This window comes from Xenopus tropicalis, chromosome 4 (assembly GCF_000004195.4).
Source record: "Xenopus tropicalis strain Nigerian chromosome 4, UCB_Xtro_10.0, whole genome shotgun sequence".
NCBI classification, from domain to species: domain Eukaryota; kingdom Metazoa; phylum Chordata; class Amphibia; order Anura; family Pipidae; genus Xenopus; species Xenopus tropicalis.
Genome location: NC_030680.2, coordinates 120,243,675 through 120,262,024, shown reverse-complemented (window position 1 = coordinate 120,262,024; position 18,350 = coordinate 120,243,675). Strand labels below are relative to the sequence as shown.

Here is an 18,350-nt window from a genome sequence, read left to right as displayed (position 1 = left end):
AGCTCTGCAGTGGCGGTGTGGAACCCTTACACACAGCAAATTATTAGGGATTGGCAACCCCTGGAGCAAGACTCCAACCCATGTTGCAAGACTACAGTGCATACCATCCCTCCTGCACTTGGCAAAGGGATGCTGGGAGTTTTAGTTCTTCACCATTGAGAGCCCCAGCTGTTCCAGAAAACTAAAGGGGTTATGTTATAAAAGGCAATACGTTTGCCCAGGAGAAGTAACCCAGTTTAAGAAAAAACATCTTAATAGTTGCTATTAGTTACTGCTACCGAGCAAACTTAGTTATTTTTATTACATATTGGTGTAGGACTTTTTACTTTGCAGTTCATCCAGTCAGCAAAACTGGTATTAATGGCATGTTTCTGAGGGGGTAGTGGGACTTACATTTCAGCAAGTCTAAAGGAAGGATAACCAAAACACCTTTTACAAACCACACCTTTCCTCCTAATGGAGGATAGCTGGTTATGAATCTTGTGAGATGTAGTTGAGCAGAAGCTTTAGAGTTTAAGTTACCCCACCTTGCAATATGTAATTAATACACAGAGCTGGCTGAATGGTCTGTGAATGCATACTTTTTTCCAAATTATTCAGCTTGAGACTCTGGCTGATCTTCATCCTAGAGGTCCTTTAGCTGTTGCTGAAGCAGACATCCTTATACCCTCTAGTACACATTCAGTTTGTTATTATAGCATCTAGAATATTCCAGCAACAGCCTGGGGCACTAAGGTTTATTTCTCTAGGTCTGTAAATGCTGAGTAGCATTGCATTCCGAGCCACATGGTTAATAAATATGTAATCTCTCCTACCATGTCCTTGGGCGTGTATGCAGGAAAGCAAGTAATGAATTGTGTAGATATGTGAAGAAATGTGCAGACATTGATTAACATTATTCTGTTTACTGGGCACTGTCTGTTACAGATATATGGAAGAAATATCTATATTTTGGGTGATCTTTTTGATTATATGAAATGTGTGCACTTTAACCTCTCCGAAGGCTTGGGGAGAGCTCTGGTTTTAACCAATTCTGTGCCAGGGTCTCCCAGGAAGAACTGACCTTCTGATCTTTACCTGGAATATCATTTTCTTGGATGCATTCCAACAAAACCGTTCTAGAAATACTTTGTTTAATCTGTGTTTGTAGGTTGGTTTTGCCGTGCTTTGTAAAAACGCTAGAGTGAAATTTAGATCTTTTAGTTTATTCCTGTTAAATTTGAGGATTTGTAATTAAAATAAATATAGTCTTTAACTAAACCGTTTTAGTTTGTTTTTTTCATTTGTATCTGCTTTAGAAAGAATCCATAAGGAAACAGGATTTATGTTCCTTTATGAATGCAACATATGTAAAAAAAAAAGGCACTAAATTTGCACAGTAGTAGTTACCCCTAGAAGCCAATAAGATGTTTGGTTTTTTTTTTTGTAACTTAATTTTTATTGATTTTTAAGTTTTCCAGAAGGGTGAAAACAAAAAGAATCATACATACAATGCATATGAAATACAATTGAATGGGGTTATTTTTTAGACAGAAAGGTGCGTAGTAAACATACATAATAGGAATAATAGCAATATTATTGGTTCCCCTTTGTTCTAGTAAGAGTAGAGAACATGGAAAAAAAACTGTAGAGGGAAGGAAAGGGAGAAAAAAGGGGAGGGAGAAACTTAATCAAACAGTGATAGTCATCATGTTTCTACTTGTAGTTTGGTAGATTTATGTCCAAAAGTATTTTAAACTGCAATCTAAATATATTGCATTCCTATTCTGTGAGCAGGTACAAGGTACATCTGCCATGTGTAAAAATGCATTGCACCCACTGCTAGTACAAACATCCACAAGTCTGTAGCATAGGGAGAGCTTTGCCTGGGAAGCCACGTGCAGTCTCACACAGCGGATATACAGTGGCTCAGCTGCTATGGCTCTGCACCCTGACTTTGGGAACACTCCTAAACTTGAACTGACCATAGAAAGATACTACTATGAAACACTCAATAAATGTTGAAAGCTAACACAGCTATTACTTGAATGCTGAAATGTATTAATAACCAAAACTAGAAACTGATATATGTAGTTAAGTTAATATCGCTAACCATTTAGGTTTCCTTCCACATTCATGAAATCCGATTTAAAAAAGTGCTGCTTGCTAATGCTGCTTCCACACTGATGTGTCTGAAATGTCACCAACAAATATATTATTGATTTACTATTAATTACCGTATTATCCCATTATTTTGTAATGGATTTAACCTTGGAATAGAATGCCACAGTCTGATAAAAAGTAATAATCAAGTTGATCCTTTGGACTTAGGAAGCATTCTGCTATTGCTAATGCCGTTCCATTGATGATGTTGGTCAATGGTAAATAAATATAAAATTGGCCATATACAGAATGGGAAACTCTACAAATAGGTATTCAACCGCACAGCCCTTAGACCAGGCTTGATGCATCAATCCTCGCAAGGCACACCGCTGAGCCATTCAATACAATCCAAATATAGAGGAGAGCACCATAAAGCAGAATTCTGCTAAAATGCTTTTTATTTCAGACCAAAAAACACAACATGTGTCGGGCAATGTGACACCCTTTATCAAGTGTGAATGGGAAACTCTTCCGATTTTCAGTGTGTGTGTGTGCGCATATGCTGGGGCAATGATCCAGACAGATATCTTTGTGTCATGGATACCAAAAAGTATTGGCCAGTGTGTATTAAGCCCCAGTAAGGCATAATGTCTGTATGAACCACTGGAAGTGGTTGTTATTAATTATTATTATTTATATAGTGCCATCATCTCCCACACCACTTTACAGCGTAAGGGGATACAAATACATGTTATATATACAAACTTTTCCCCAAAATAGATGAACAGTTACAACTGCATTTTATTAGGAGGTAATGGGGGAGAACAAGGAAAGGGTACAGCACCTCATTTCTCCCCCCCCGGAAACAACTAGTATGATGGACCACCAGCTTAGGCAGGGATAAAAAGTGTTGCTAGTAATGTGTGGTGGTATTGGTGGTTATTCTAAACTGTTGTGCCTCTCATCCAACCTAAAATCCTAGCAAGTCACAAGCAAAAAACAGAAAACATAAGCGCTGGGTTGCTAGTTGTACAAGGAATGCAGCATACTTTGGGTGCCAGGGCTGGGGTGCTGAACCCTTGGTGTTTAGGTCACAACTGTAAAGTTGGGCTCCCCCTGCCTGTGGAGGTAGGCCATCTGTGGTGGTTCATCTAGGGGAGAGAAACTGAATTCCTCGTTCCTCCTTGGTGGATGCCCCTGATACTGTTGTACCTCTTTAAGTAGAAGTAAATTATAATATGTGATATAAATGTAGTGTGTATATAGAATAAAATATACCTTTCACAATTTAAAGGAGAAGGAAAGGCATTTTGCCTTTTTATCAGCAACAGGTTAGTCACAATAGTGCAAGGTAGAACTCTATATTTGTTCTGCAGAATGCTTTGCCTAGAAGGCCCATATGTTTGTTTACGATAGCAGCAGCCATTTTAGCTTAGTATCAGTAACTTCCATGATGCAGCTCCGGCTGCTGGTAGCTCAGATTACAGCAGAAAGGGGAGGGGGAGAACAGAGCAAACTGAGCAGATTCGAGCCGTGCCCTGAGGGAATTTTTCTGAGAGCAGGAAGTCTGACGCAGAAGATCATGTATACAGAATAAAAGGAAAGAAACAGTACTGTGAGTGCTTATGGCTGTAATTCTGATAGAGCTTACTTAGTTTTTGCCTTTCCTTCTCCTTTAAGGCTGATTTATGTTATATATATATATATATATATATATATATATATATATATTCATATATATATGTGTATTAATAAAACAGATTATTAGTACATAGAGCTCTTTAAGCAGTACAGTTAGCATCAGACTTTAATCATCAGCCCTCTCACATCAGCTTATATGATAGGAGAGGGGCTAAATAAAAACATAAGTGATAAAAAATAGCACTAACAATACAATTTTTTTTTTTTTTTACTGCTGGGTCAGCGACTCTCTGTCAACAGCTGGAAAGAGTCAGAAGAAGGCAAATAATTAAAAACTATAAACAATTAAAAATGAAGGCCAATTGAATGGGTGCTAAGAATTGGCCATTCTATAACATACTTAAAGGTAAACCACCCCTTTAAGTCTATCAAGTGACACGCCAGCTGTAGTCAATACTTTCCATTACAGTATTAAAGGAGAACTAAAGCCTAACTAAAGAAGTAAGGCACAGCTGTTGTACAATAAGATTTGTGCTTCTGTACCAGCCCAAGCGCAACCACAGCCATATTTATTATAGCATTTAGCACTAATTTAAGCTTAGGGGTTGTCATAGATCTGTATCCTCAACAAAAAGATCTTTAGTTCTTTGAGTATATGGGAGCCACAATTCCTGTAGACATCATATAACATAATGGAGGACACCTGACACTGCAGGGCTTTGCTGCAATTAGTGTGTTCCACTACACAATTCCTGGGTGCAAAGTGGATACAGTATGCTGTAATAAACCTACAACCCCCAGTGCTGATTTGTTCACCCATGGTTATGCAGGGAATCATCATGCTGCAACATTGATGTGTTGAGTGAACTCTTTGTATGGTTGGGATTGTTCATGCAGGTAAACCTGTAGGGAACCATATGCCATCTTTCTTAAAGGAGAAGGAAAGGCTAAGTCACTTGGGGGTGCCGAAATGTTAGGCACCCCCAAGTGACTTAGATCGCTTACCTTTTACCTTGGTGCCCCTGTACAGAGAGAACAGCACCAGCCCGGGGTAGCAGCGAGCGCTTCCTACTCCCTATTCGCTTGCGCACGCATGCGCAGTAGAGTGAAAAGCCGAACTTAAACAAGAAAGTCTGCTTTTCACTCTACTGCACATGTGCCGGCCCACGGATTTCGCCCAGGGCTGGTGCTTTTTTCTCCTAACAGGGGCACCAGCCCGGGGTACAAGGTAAGCGATCTAAGTCACTTGGGGGTGCCTAACATTTTGGCACCCCCAAGTGACTTAGCCTTTCCTTGTCCTTTAAAATGGCATACATTTAGGGGATTAATATATATACAGGGGATTCAAAAAAGACTGAAACAGCCCCCCACCAGCCCTAGTTCTTACTGACATAACACATATAGTGTGACTCTCCCATGTTGTTCTCATGCTTATTGTGGGTAATGATTTCTAGGATTTATGCAGTCCTTATGGTAATCTCAGAATAGAGAAGGCATGTATGTCGTTTTTGTTTTAGCTTTAGGCTGCAAAAAGACTGGTGTATTTGGAAATGCCTACTGCAGGACCTAAAGAGATTACCCTTGCATAATATCCAAATAACATTATAGATTCCATAAACCCCAAATCCCAGAAAGCATCTCAGATTTTTTCATATGATGGAAGCAAGCAAAGATTAGTTCAATATCCTATCTCATTTTAGCACAGACATTAAATGAGCGTGGGCACATTGTTACTGCAAATACAGGGTCTGTCTGTGGGCGGGGCTCATTGTCTGGGATCAGAAATGTGAAGGTTTGCAGGAAAGTTGTAAAGAAGAGAAAAAGTTCCATCCTGGCCAACTGCTCTCCAACGCAAGACCGGCGTCCTGAAAAGTACAGATTCAATATCAAACTTAATGACTGATACACTACAGACTTGATGTTTTAAACACTTTTGCAAATAAAATAACATTTAGCCAAGCACAGGGGGTCTTTAGCATTGATGGGATAAATTATAGATATATTTAGAAGGACTGTCCCATATATAGCCCTGCAGTTTTGTAGCACCCAACATCCTCTAGCTTTCATTGATTGCAGGACAACAGGTTGGGCAACTCTAAAATAAGATTCTGCTGAAGCCTGATCCTATGGTACCCGCTATCCCACAGCCAGTGTTCCCATGTGCTAATATTCCCACTGCTGCTACAGGTGCTCTTTTACTTAGAGCCCACAGCAGTAATCATGGGGACTCATGCTTTACTCGTACTTTCATTATAAGTTATCAGGGCCCTATACCTAGGGGCACTGTGGTCAGTAGGCCCTGCCAACAAGTAGAATGAGGCCCTAATAAAAGAATTCCCTTCACAGACAGGGTCACAGCCCTGATCCACCCTGGCCATGATTTACCCAATTCCCCACTTGCTTTGCTGCAACACCTTCCTCCTTTGCTGCACACTTGCTGTACTATGACCCCCAGTTCTACTGCAGTGCTTTGGCTCTGCCTGCAATGTCACAGGGCCACTGCTTCGAGTAGCGCTAAACATTGCACTGACCGTACATGTTAGCATATATTAAAAGGTTGGATTTTATTTTTTAATATTACTTTCCCCCACTATTTGTTACTGACATTTAAAAGCATTGCCTTAGTTGTGTTCCTTGCACCTTTAGTTTCCTTATTACCTGCAGAAAATGGCACAAATGCTTCTCTCTTAACAAATTTTCCCTCCTCATCTAGAAAATGCTCAGGATAAAACTGATGCGGTTTTTCCCAGACTCTTTCATCCTTTAGAACAGATGACAGGTTTATCATGACAACTATCCCCTAGAAACAAACAGGAATACTGTTAGGCATTATTATGGGAACCATACTGTACCCTGTGGGTACAAATGACTGTAGTGTGGTTGGTGCTGTATTGTATCAGTTGTGGTTGTGCCATGAATCCCAGTGGCAGAGTATGGCACACACAGGCAGCATAGGGCAGGCAGAGTATGGCACACACAGGCAGCATAGGGCAGGTAGAGTATGGCACACAGGCAGGGTAGGGCAGGCAGAGTATGGCACACACAGACAGCATAGGGCAGGCAGAGTATGGCACACACAGGCAGAGTAGGATACACACATGCAGAGTAGGGTAGGCAGAGTATGAAACACAAAGGCAGGGTAGAGCAGGCACAATCAAAGTAGGACAAGAGACAGGGAAACCTATTAGGGTCTTACAGGTGTAAACAATGCAGAAACTTACAGTGTGAACAATGCAGGGCTTACAGTCTCAATCTGAGGAGTTAACAATGCAGGAGTCAGTTAATTTCAGTACTGATACCATTCAAGCTTACATAAAGGTAAGCAATCAGAGTAGCCAGACAGATGGGGGCCACATGGGGGAGGCCGCTGGCCGCCAGTTGGACTGTGCTGCACTAAGTAAGCTTGTGAAGCCCTTGCTTTTGTATTTAATGGAATTATATTTTTTTGATTCACTTTATTTTACTTATATTGCATTATCATTTACCAGTCTTTAAAAATGAAAGCCAGAATAAACTGACATCCATTACCTTTGGGATAAAATAGCCTTGGATCTCTGTGTCTCTATATGCCATGTGTGGCAAAGTAACAGGTAACACATCACCGCACCTCTGAATTTCATGGATAACAGCATTAGTATAAGGCATCTTTAATATATCCAGCATAGCTGGTTTCCTGTTTCTTCCAATCACTTCGTCAATCTCCTCTTGGACCTTTTCTGAGTCAACAGATCCAGTTCAGTATTTAATCTTATGGAAGTAAACAATCACGCACACACACATGTTGTATTGTAAATGTACCAGCAAGATTTCCATTTTCAGGAGAACCAAGGACATAAATTCAGGGATATTATTACCCCTAAGCATTAGCAGTCTAATGTAAACTTCATATTACAGTGTTGGACTTGGATGTCAGAGGCCCACCAGTGCCCACCCTCCCACCCCAGTCGTGAGTTCCTACTCCACCCCTCACGCTACGTATCACACCCTCCTCCGTGATCCGGCCGGGAGCAGTTCCTGGCGGGGGAAACGGGAGGAGAAGGTTGGATCAGCTGGGGTTGCAGGGCTGTGTCCCAGTGTCCCACCAGCCCTTATGCATTGGATTTAAATTTTTTTTTACCAAAAACAGATTCAGACACTTACTCTGGACTTCTGGATACAGCAGCATGTACAGTAAAGCCCACCTAAGGGTGGTAGTTGTAGTTTCTGTGCCAGCAGAAAAAAGGTCAACTGGAGTAAACAAAAGATTGTTTTCATTAAAGCTGGTCTCTTTGTCTTCTTTGGCCTGGGAAAGATATTTGACAGTCAGGGATAGTTTATAATCATGGTCTTTTGAATCCTCATAGGAATTGGTCAGTCTTTAGAAAGGCTGTGACGCTCAATCACATTAAGTTATATCTACTTGAAAATACAGCTGTGTTAGGTACACTGGAGGTTATTTAAGACTAAATAATATAGTTTTGGTATTAGCCTCCTCCTACTTTAAGGGGATCAACTCTTCCAACCCTACCTGAGCCATTGAGCCTCTCTATGGGCATCTGCTGAGATTAAAATAAAGATTAGAATAATGGTGGATTTATCTTCAGGTGTGTCAGGATATTCTGCTCTTGGGGGAGCTCTTTGCACATATAATCAATGTTTTAAGCCTTCTAGCACATGTAGAACATATAAGGACCCAATGTTAAGGCTTGTCTAGATAATAAATAGACATTGGATAATATAATGTAATATATATTATTGCCAGAAGGTGAAGAACAGACTCAATGACATCAAAGAATAAAGATACAGTGGATGATAAAATTTAGTAAATTACTCCACAGCCCTTTTGACTTGTATGGTCTTTTTGGAGTACGTCTTCAGACAATGTTTTGTATTAATATGCACCTTTGTGGGCATCAGTGTTCATTTTTGTAACTACACAAATTTTGTGTGAGAGTACAATTTCATAAATAGAACTGCCCAGGACCTGTTTGTCAAAGAGCATTACCTTTTCCATCTCCAGCAAAAAGGCATCTATAAGATCTCGTTTGTATCCAGGATCCCAGGTTTTGCGGTGCTCATTGACAAATTCTTCCAAATATGCAAAAAAATGTATCTGAGGTTGAAAAATCTTCTTTGACAAACCTGGAATTTTAGACAAGCTAGGAACTGCAGTTACGATCTAAACATAGAAACACATGGATTAGTCATTAAAGTTGGGATAAATTCCTCAGTTATTTCTTGGTGCTTTAAAAAGAATAAAGTAACCTCTAACCTTAATATTTGTGGGTCCAATAGAAATATCCAGTGTACAATGGATGCATGAAATACTGTCTGACATATGACTAGTTTTAGATGTCAAGAGGTGCTGCACATACAATGAGAGCTATATATGAGTCTTTGTTATGAGATTGATGCCTCAAAGAATATAGATCAGTGATCCCCAACCAGTGGCTCGGGGGCAACATGTTACTCACCAACCCCTTGGATGTTGCTCTCAGTGCCCCCAAACCAGGTAGTTATTTTTGAATTTCTGACTTGGGGGCAAGTTTTGGTTGAATAAAAACAAGATTTACTACCAAATAAAGCCCCTGTAAGCTGATAGTGTGCATAGAGGCTGCCTAATAGCCAATCACAGCCCTTATTTGGCTCCTCCATGAACTTATGGTGCTTGTGTTGCTCTCCAAGCCTTTTTTTTATTTGACTGTAATTAAGAAAGGTTGGGGACCCCTGCTATAGATAATACTGCATAGTGACTAATTGTGTATGGTATAACGGTTGTATAGGAGATAGCAAAATAAAAAAATCCAGACAGAGGGGCAGATGTGGCTGCAGGATGGCAGGTAGGGTGGTTGAGAGGTGCAAGCAAATTATCTTTATTATTTTTCATTTCATTTAATGTTTTTTAAAAGTTTTTTCTATTAAAAATACTACAAAGCTTTAATATATTTTTACATGGCTTGATGTTAGGGCTGCTTTATGGCACTCTTGCACTCAGGACACTAATCTCATTGCTGGGCTCTGTAACCCCCCAAAAAGGTATGTGTAACAGAGTAAGTTAGGTTGAAACATCAAGTTCAAACTTTTATGTCTATATGGAACCTGCCTTTTTGGCTAGCTGATTGAGAGGAAGGCAAAAAACCACCCTGAAACCTTTCCAATTTTTCTCAGAGGGAAAAAAAATCCTTCCTGACTCCAAGATGGCAATTGGACCCTGTATTTCATTATTACTTGCTAAAAAGCCATCCACCCCCTTATTGATGCTCTCTCAATATCTAATAAGTGCTTCACACGTGAATGGCCATATAATTCTGTAGCACCAGGGAGAGAAACCAACCCACAGATAATTAGGTGCTGCTAAACAAGTGAACAGAACCTCACAGCCCACAGTTGTGTTTACTGAAGTAAAAGGAAGAATACATATATAAGAATTAAAGTTTATGATTAAAATAATCGTCCAGCTCTTTAAGATTGTATTTATCAACATTTTCTTGATAGTCAGTTAAGTGTTGATAAAAGATAAAAAGGATCTGAACATCCCCAGTCTGATCTACTAAAAATCTATTGCTATGGTGCATACCCATTGCTCACCTGGGCCAAAGGTCCAGACTCTGCTTTCAAGGTAGCCTCTAAAAGACGCAGCAGTTTTTGATACCTTTCATCATCATATTCGAACCTATCACCAAAAACGATGGAGCAGATGATATTACTGACTGCTGTGTTGATATAGTATTGTGGGTTGAATGAACAACCTGTAAAAGTTATAAAAAAATAATTATTTATTTAGCGTAAAATGTAGAATGATTGCAACATTTGGCAACCTTACTCCAGGATGAAAGAGAAAGGACTCAGGTAGCCCAGGACTTAAAGGAGAAGGAAAGGCTAATAAAGAGTTAATCTCAAGCTGCAGGCATACCTTTAGTTCTCTCAATAGTGCCCTTAAGTCTCCCCATATTTCTCCTGAGGGAGCAGGAGAGGGGAGAGAGGAGAGAGCTGCGCAGAAAACAAAGAGACAAGAAATCCTGTTTCTTTTGACAGAGAAGTCAGTGCAGCGTTTCTGTGAGTGCTTATGGCTGTATTTACGTAGACCTTTCTGATAAAGCTTACTTAGTTTTTACCTTTCCTTCTCCTTTAAATGTCAACTGGATAAATTTTTACTTCTCTTTTTCATTAAGTCCCATGAGTGCTACTTTTTCCTACTTTGTGGCAACAGTTTGGAGAAGGCTCATTTGAGCAAGATAATATTCCCATTCAAAAACCAAGGTCTGAACACAACCAGTTTGCTGTGGCGGTACTATAAAAATAATCACTAACCAGCACAGAACCCTGACTTCAACCCAAGTTGTAGGTTGACTTGGAACGTCAGACCTGATCACCCAATATCCAACCACAAAAATGCTCTTTTAGCTGGAAGGAAACAACTTCCATCAGCATTTAGTGGCAGGGCTGGAACTAGGGGTAGTACTAGTAGTAGTCAGACAATAGTCTAGAACAGGGGTAGGGAACCTTGGCTCTCCAGCTGTGATAAAACTACAAATCCCAGCAAGCATTTTCCTTAATTAACCATGACTGTGGCTGTCAGACTCCTGCAATGCATTGTGGGACTGGTAGTTCCATAACAGCTGGAGAGCCAAGGTTCCCTACCCCTGGTCTAGAGCGCAATTGTTGGGGGTGCACGAGACTGTTGCAAAGGGAGGCCAAATTCATGAATAAATCTACAAAAATTCATTCGGTGCCTTTAGCGATTAAAATATAACCTTTAATTTCATTAATTTAAAAGATAAGAGGATAATCACTCTTTTTTAATAAAAATAGGATCCACAATTACCAAGAAAAAATCAATGATTTATTAAAAACAATTAATTATGAGTGCGGATTAATTAGATTTTATATTCACATGATTCTTATTAAAAATTGCCCCAATATTCCCAATAATTCATCTCATAATAAGGCAAATTTACTAATTATTCCAATGATTTTATATAAATGATTTCCACCACTCAAGGGTGCCTCTGCTTAATTCATAGATTTATAGCTGCTTACAATCATGGGGAAAACCAATTCATTTAGGTCAAAAGCACAGTAAAAAATTAGTCACTGGGTGAGAATCGATCATGGGTGAGGAAGACCAATAGTTACGCATAGCTTTGAATGCCAAAATTACCTACACAGCCTGGTCCCTATCCCCAATTCGCTGCCCTACTGCTTTCTCCTACCCCCAGGCTGTGTACCCAAATCAAGCTAGTGTTCACAAATGGAAATGGTTATGTCACTGATGCTACAAGAGCAAACATCAGCTAAGGCTTACCCAACAGCTAAGGCTTACCCATCAGCTAAGGCTTACCCAACAGCTAAGGCTTACCCATCAGCTAAGGCTTACCCAACAGCTAAGGCTTACCCATCAGCTAAGGCTTACCCAACAGCTAAGGCTTACCCATCAGCTAAGGTTTACCCAACAGCTAAGGCTTACCCATCAGCTAAGGTTTACCCAACAGCTAAGGCTTACCCAACAGCTAAGGCTTACCCAACAGCTAAGGCTTACCCAACAGCTAAGGCTTACCCAACAGCTAACTGCCATAGCCTGTATGTTTCCCATTCATGTGAGCGAGGAGCAGCTGCATGCAGGGAAAAGAAATTGTATCTTCTCCTTGGAACTATGACAGTGTTTTGGTTTGGAAGCCGGAGTTCCCCTTTAAGTTAAAGATTTTTCCCCACACTATTCTGCTATACTAAACATTGCATTTTTCTCAGGTACAAATGCAAATTTTACTTTTAATGATATTGTCCCTTTAACCCATTCTGTGTGATAGTCCATGTGATTCTGCATGGTTCAGTAGAAGACTACTACAGGTATCATATGACGTCACCTTGTTCTGACTCGAAGGCAGAGCATAGGAACCCAGCTTCCTCTGTCACTCTCTCCTCCAGGGATTTCTTTCCCATACCAAAGTCCCTTAGGGTACTCAAGGAAAATCTTCTCTGCTCCTTCCAACCTTGGCCATAATGTGCCAAAAGCACACCTGGGGAAATAAGGGTAAATAAGAAGCCCATAAAGCCACAATTTGAGTAAAAGACTTTATCCAACCACCTCTGATGATGATCAATAGTATAGTCAATATAATAACTGGTATCTACTTTTTTAAAAAAAGGTAGATGTAATTTTTTGGTCTCCTTCAATCTTAATAGATAAATCTAAAAACTGTATATTACTTACACTTTGTTCCATGGTAAAAACTAAAGTGGATGACGTTGAGGTGTTGGGAGGAAGATACAATTTGGGCTGACTGGATATATTGATATATTAAGTTTTGGGGGCGGTATGTGATTTCTATAGATACATCAGTGCTAGTTCATCCACTTTAGTTTTTACCATGGAACAAAGTGTAAGTAATATACTGTTTTTAGATTTATCTATTAAGATTGAAGGAGACCAAAAAATTACATCTACCTTTTTTAAAAAAGTGGATACCAGTTCTTATATTGACTATACTATTGATCATCATCAGAGATAGTTGGATAATGTCCTTTTTGGTCAATTTCTACATATCTATAGGAATTGTACAACTTCTGAAGAATATGATACACAATCTGGATTGATTCTGCAAAGATTAATAGAAAAAGGATATAATAAAAAGAAAGTCAGGGGAGCTATGGGAAAAGCTTGGAAAAGAGATAGACAGGAATTATTTGAACTTAAAGATACAAAAAAGGAAGAAGTTCAACAAGTACATATAGTTCTAGAGTATAATGCACATAATAAATGGATTACAAAAATAATTAAGAAACATGGGGATTTATTATTACAAAATACTGAATTGGTACCATTTTTAAAAAAAAAAAAACATGTGGGATGTATGAGTGTACAAGTATGGGTGTACATTGTAGAGTTATAATTAAAGCCAAATGGGTACAGAAGGGTAACGGAAATCACACGATAAGGTCCTTATATAACTGTCAGTCTAAGCAGGTGACATGATTGAATGTTTGTGTAAATTGAGATATATAGGAAAGACAGACAGAACACTTACTATATGGATAGGTGAGCTCAGGGGGCCATTAAAAGAGCAGGGGTGAATGTTAATGCGGGTGTAAAGCAGCCGTTTATAGGCACTTATGCAATGGTACCCAATTGTTTGAAGGTAGCATTATAGTTATTTTGGATGGGACTAATTTTGCTTCTAAAGCAAAGGGTGGTGATTTTACTAATAAATAAAAAAAAAAACCCAGTGTATATTTGAATTCCACATTGTGAAGCCATTTGGCTTAAATGAAAGTGTGAAATTGGCACCTTTCTTGAAATGATTTTTTGGTGTTTATAGATGTGTGTATTATATGGAAAGAAAAAGTTCAATTTTTTTTCATTTTTCCCCTATTTTTATCTTTTTTGTTTAGTATTTTTTTTCCATATGGTGGAGTTTTTTTAATGTAACTATCTCTTTAAGAATAAATATTGACGTTATTCCCAAGTCTATGGAGGAACCAATGAGAAAGTAATGGAGAGGATATAAGGACGAATATGAGTTAATAAAATATGGTTGCCTGATGAAACTATAACAGTGAAACGCATAGCAACAATTTATACTATTTGAACCGTTACATTTAATTTATTATTAAGTTGCAATTACAGAGCTGTCAGTAGAATGCATGTGCTAGTGTGGAATGCAGCGCCATTTTGAAAGGTCCCGGAGGAGTGTGAGCGGCATCACAAAGGAACGAGGATCTAAGTGTGGGCGAAAGAATGACAACACAGAATCGAACGGTTTGGGTGAGATCTTTCCAGTACTGCATATTTCATACAAAAAGCTGGGGGGTGCCCCAAAAGAGCTTTTATTAGCAATATATAGTGATAAGTCCATTTGTTGGTCTAAGAGGGCATCATACTCTACCCAGCAAAGCTAATATGAATGTTTAGTTTCTCCTTACCCTCAGACACTTCCATTAAAACTAGCAGGACTCTGCATTATACCAGATTATACCTTTGGAATTTCCAGTTAGCCCAAATGATTCATAAAGGGGAAATCTAGGCCGATCTGCTATGTCTTCAGACTTCTGGAACAGAGCTTCTTTTATTACTTCAAATCCATTCAGCACCACTATATTTTGCCAACAGATCTGCAGGCTGAACACATCTCCATACTTTTTACTGAGCTGCAAAGATAAATATTTATGTCAGACCGCATGAAGCCACATACCAGGCTATACATATTATCCCAGTATAGGTAGGAAACATGTTTCTGGAGCATTAAATCAGTGACCTGCAACCCCTGTCCCTCCTGGTCTTGTTGAATTACAGATCTCAGAACCCCATAAAGCCAAAGGCTGTTGTTGATTTTTGGGCTGTAGTTCAGCAACATCTGGAAGGCCATTGTTTTCCCATGTCTCCTAACAACATTCCCTTATTAGTAGAAGGGTATCAGTAGGGGCTGGTGTGGACTGAAGGTTGTTGAGGGCTCAGCACTTTGCTCGGAGTCCCAATTACTTCTAATTATGCCTAATTTGTTTCATACAATATTATTGTGCATGTATGGGAATCTTAAAGGAGACACATCCTATAAAAATTAACAATGTTTCCTGCTGATTCATTGAGAAATTCCACAAAAACCCCACTAGTCCCGCCCATCTGTGCCACTTCCTGCTGGCTGAATTCTCTGGATGAGCAGGGGAGCTGGCGGCTCTCAGTACACTGCACTGTAGAATAGGAACCAACCAGCAGCTAGGCTGACCTGATAGGGAACTGTCTGTGCTTGTGTGACTGCAGGGCTGTGATTGGCTCTCCCCCTCCTACTGTGCTTCTGGCAGGGACCGTTAGGACACGCCCACTCTCCATTTCATACTCGGACAGAGAAGTGAGAGGATCTATAGGGAGCTCCAATAAAGGGGCCATTGTTACAGATAGGGTTAATGTTTAGCCCAAAGGGAAACCAGCACCGTATATTATTCATAATTGCCTAAAAATTTGCTTTAGATTTATGTTTCCTTTAAAATCTTGGCAGCTTTACATTAGACGTATTTGTATGTCTCCAAATTTAAAGGGAAACGTTGGTATTTATGGTAATCATGGTCATGATACATAATTACATGACATTAATTGGATACACGATTAACATTGTAGGCATAGCACTGTATCTAAGCCATTGTGCAGGCCAGAAAGTAATCTTAACGGATACAGACATGTAATCAGAGTTTCATTATTTATTTCAATTCTTGGAAGCGTCTGTCAATAGGCTACAGCTGATCATGACGAAGTGCTTGGTTTTACCTTGTTATAGCTGTTGTTAGCGCAGGAAGCATCTATCTGGAACATGTTCCCCACAAAGGGTATGCAAGGAGGGCCAGGAGGGAAATTCCGCCATGTTTTCCTGCGCTTGACAAAATCCAGCAGCAGAAGAGAGAGGATGAAGATGATGCCCAGCGTTAACATATCACCTCCTGACAGCAGGCGCCACAGCTCTGATTGGAGATTCATTGGATTTTCCTTCTGTGAGGATTTATTCCTTTACTGTATTGAGTGGCACTGTCCTTGACAAAGCACTGAATTTCCCCTTTGCCCTCTACCTCTTGCTTCTGTCTTACCTTGTGCCTGCACTTCTCATTCCCCCAGTTACTGCAATCCTTACTCTCCTCATTCACATGATGTATATAGCCCACAGATATTTACCTCTCTGTGCCGGCTGTGCCACACCTTAGCTTAGCTAGGAGCTACTGGCTCTGTTGTTGTTGTCAGCTAAAGTTCCCTGCTCCCCTCCTCTTCTGTTGTGCCAGATGGGCCAGGCTTACTTGGCCGGCCAATAATTTTATTAACCCTGAAGTTTCTCACTGACACACGTACTGCAATGTCCAGCCCCCTCACAGATAATGGTTTCTGCTCTGGCTGCTATCCACTGGAAGAGCGAACTCCCTCTTTGTATTTATACACTTCCAACTGAGCTTGGGCAGATGCAAGCACATTTACTTTTGGTTCACTTTCATCTTACATCTTCCTGGATTTTACACCATTTTTTTCTGGTTCCCTGAAAAACTCCATCAGGGACACATCTAATAAATACATGTTGCAGGGCAGCAGTGTTTGCCTTTAGAATAAACTGCAATCAGTTCAGCCCTAGTAGCTAGATTTTTTAGATGTGTCTATAAATTTTCAAGTGATCTGGTCACTTACAGTTGGTGAAATTGTCCTTATACAAGATCAGTTTTTAGTTGGGTCCACCAATAGTGATGAGCGAATCTGTCCTGTTTCACTTAGCCATAAAATTCACTAAATGGCAAGAAAAGTCGCGAAACGGTGAAAGATTTGCGTAATGCATTTGTTGCGCAATTTTTTTGTCTCCCGCATCATTTTTTTACACGACTGTGCCCATTTTTGACGCGACCGCAACTTTTTTTGACGCGTGACAAATTTGTTTTGCAAAACAATTCGCCAGTGGCGAAATGTGGAAATTTGCTGCAAATCCATGTCTGGTGAAAAAATTCGCTCATCACTATCCACCAATACTGACTTTAAGCCCATAACTTGTTTCTCTGAATAGTGTGAACATTACGGGACTGGAAGGGTATAAGAATGATAATAAGGGTTAGGGTTTGGTTTGGCCAGGTACTCAGATTTGGCTAAATCATTGCCTGAGTGATAATAAGAGCAGCATAATGTGGGATATAAAAAACATTTGGGGTGCTTGGATGGGGAATTTGTAGGAGGGGGTGGGGTAAGTGGAATATTATCCTACTGGATCTAACACTTTCTGCGGTCAGATTAGTCCTTATGATACAGCATGCAGTTACATTGCACTTCAGACACTGTCTAAATCAGGGCTGTCCAACTGGCATCCCGCGGCCCCCGCGTATGGTCCCCCACCTCTCTGGCTGCTGTAAATGCTTACCTTTGTGTAAGTTTTACATGGTATCAGTGCTGAGATTATTTGCCCTCCCTGCATTGTTCACACCTCAGATTCAGGCTGTAAACTTCTGTATTGTCTACACCTTTAAACCCCACATCTTTTAGTCTCTGCATTGTTCACCCCCTGCAGTGTTCACACCTCAGGCTCAGACTGTGAGTCCTCACATTGTTTACCTGTTTACACCTCCGACAGACAGTAGGAGCAGTGCCAGCATTGTGTCACTGCATATGCTGCCTGTGTGTGCCATACTCTGCCTGCCCTATGCTGCCTGTGTGTGCCATACTCTTCCTGCCCTATGCTGCCTGTGTGTGCCATACTCTGCCTGCCCTACCCTGCCTGTGTGTGCCATACTCTGCCTGACCTATGCTGCCTTTGGGAGCTGAACCTGGCAGGGGTTTGTTCTGGGAGTTTGTTAGCATTTGGAAATAGTCATTATATGGTCCCTAAGGTGTGTAATTATGTGCTGGGGGTTGATGTGCTACCCACAGGTGAGGCATATGGATTTAAGGGTATGTCTTAATATGACATAATAAACTTCTTTCACATATGAGTGACGGTGATATCCCTGCAGTGAGCACCAACCATTTGGGTTTTGTTGTGTTACCACCATTAATGTGGTTATAGTTGGGTTTGGTTTGAGGTGGGTGCAGTTTAAAAAAGGGGAGTGGTCAAAACTGGCTTCCATTACTGCCCTTCCACCATTTAGGCCAGAAACATTCCATCCCTCGGTACCACAGAAGTTGGACAGCACTGGTCTAAATC

General features: G+C 40.2%; 1 protein-coding gene across 2 annotated transcripts; it reads right to left on the bottom strand.

The window, feature by feature from the left end:
- Positions 1-5,029: 5,029 nt before the first annotated feature.
- Positions 5,030-16,456, bottom strand: LOC100495359 (cytochrome P450 2D15). Of its 2 annotated transcripts, none has more exons than XM_002933762.5 (9): positions 15,959-16,456; positions 14,676-14,847; positions 12,567-12,719; positions 10,291-10,451; positions 8,708-8,881; positions 7,864-8,005; positions 7,252-7,439; positions 6,382-6,523; positions 5,030-5,588 (listed from the first exon to the last, which is right to left on the bottom strand). In XM_002933762.5, exons 1-9 carry the CDS (start codon positions 16,163-16,165, stop codon positions 5,410-5,412), a joined length of 1,518 nt encoding a protein of 505 aa, XP_002933808.1. In that variant the 5' UTR covers positions 16,166-16,456; the 3' UTR covers positions 5,030-5,409. The 2 variants fall into 2 exon arrangements, with proteins under 2 accessions (XP_002933808.1, XP_004913818.1); XM_004913761.4 differs by having other exon boundaries at positions 6,382-6,484.
- Positions 16,457-18,350: the final 1,894 nt, after the last annotated feature.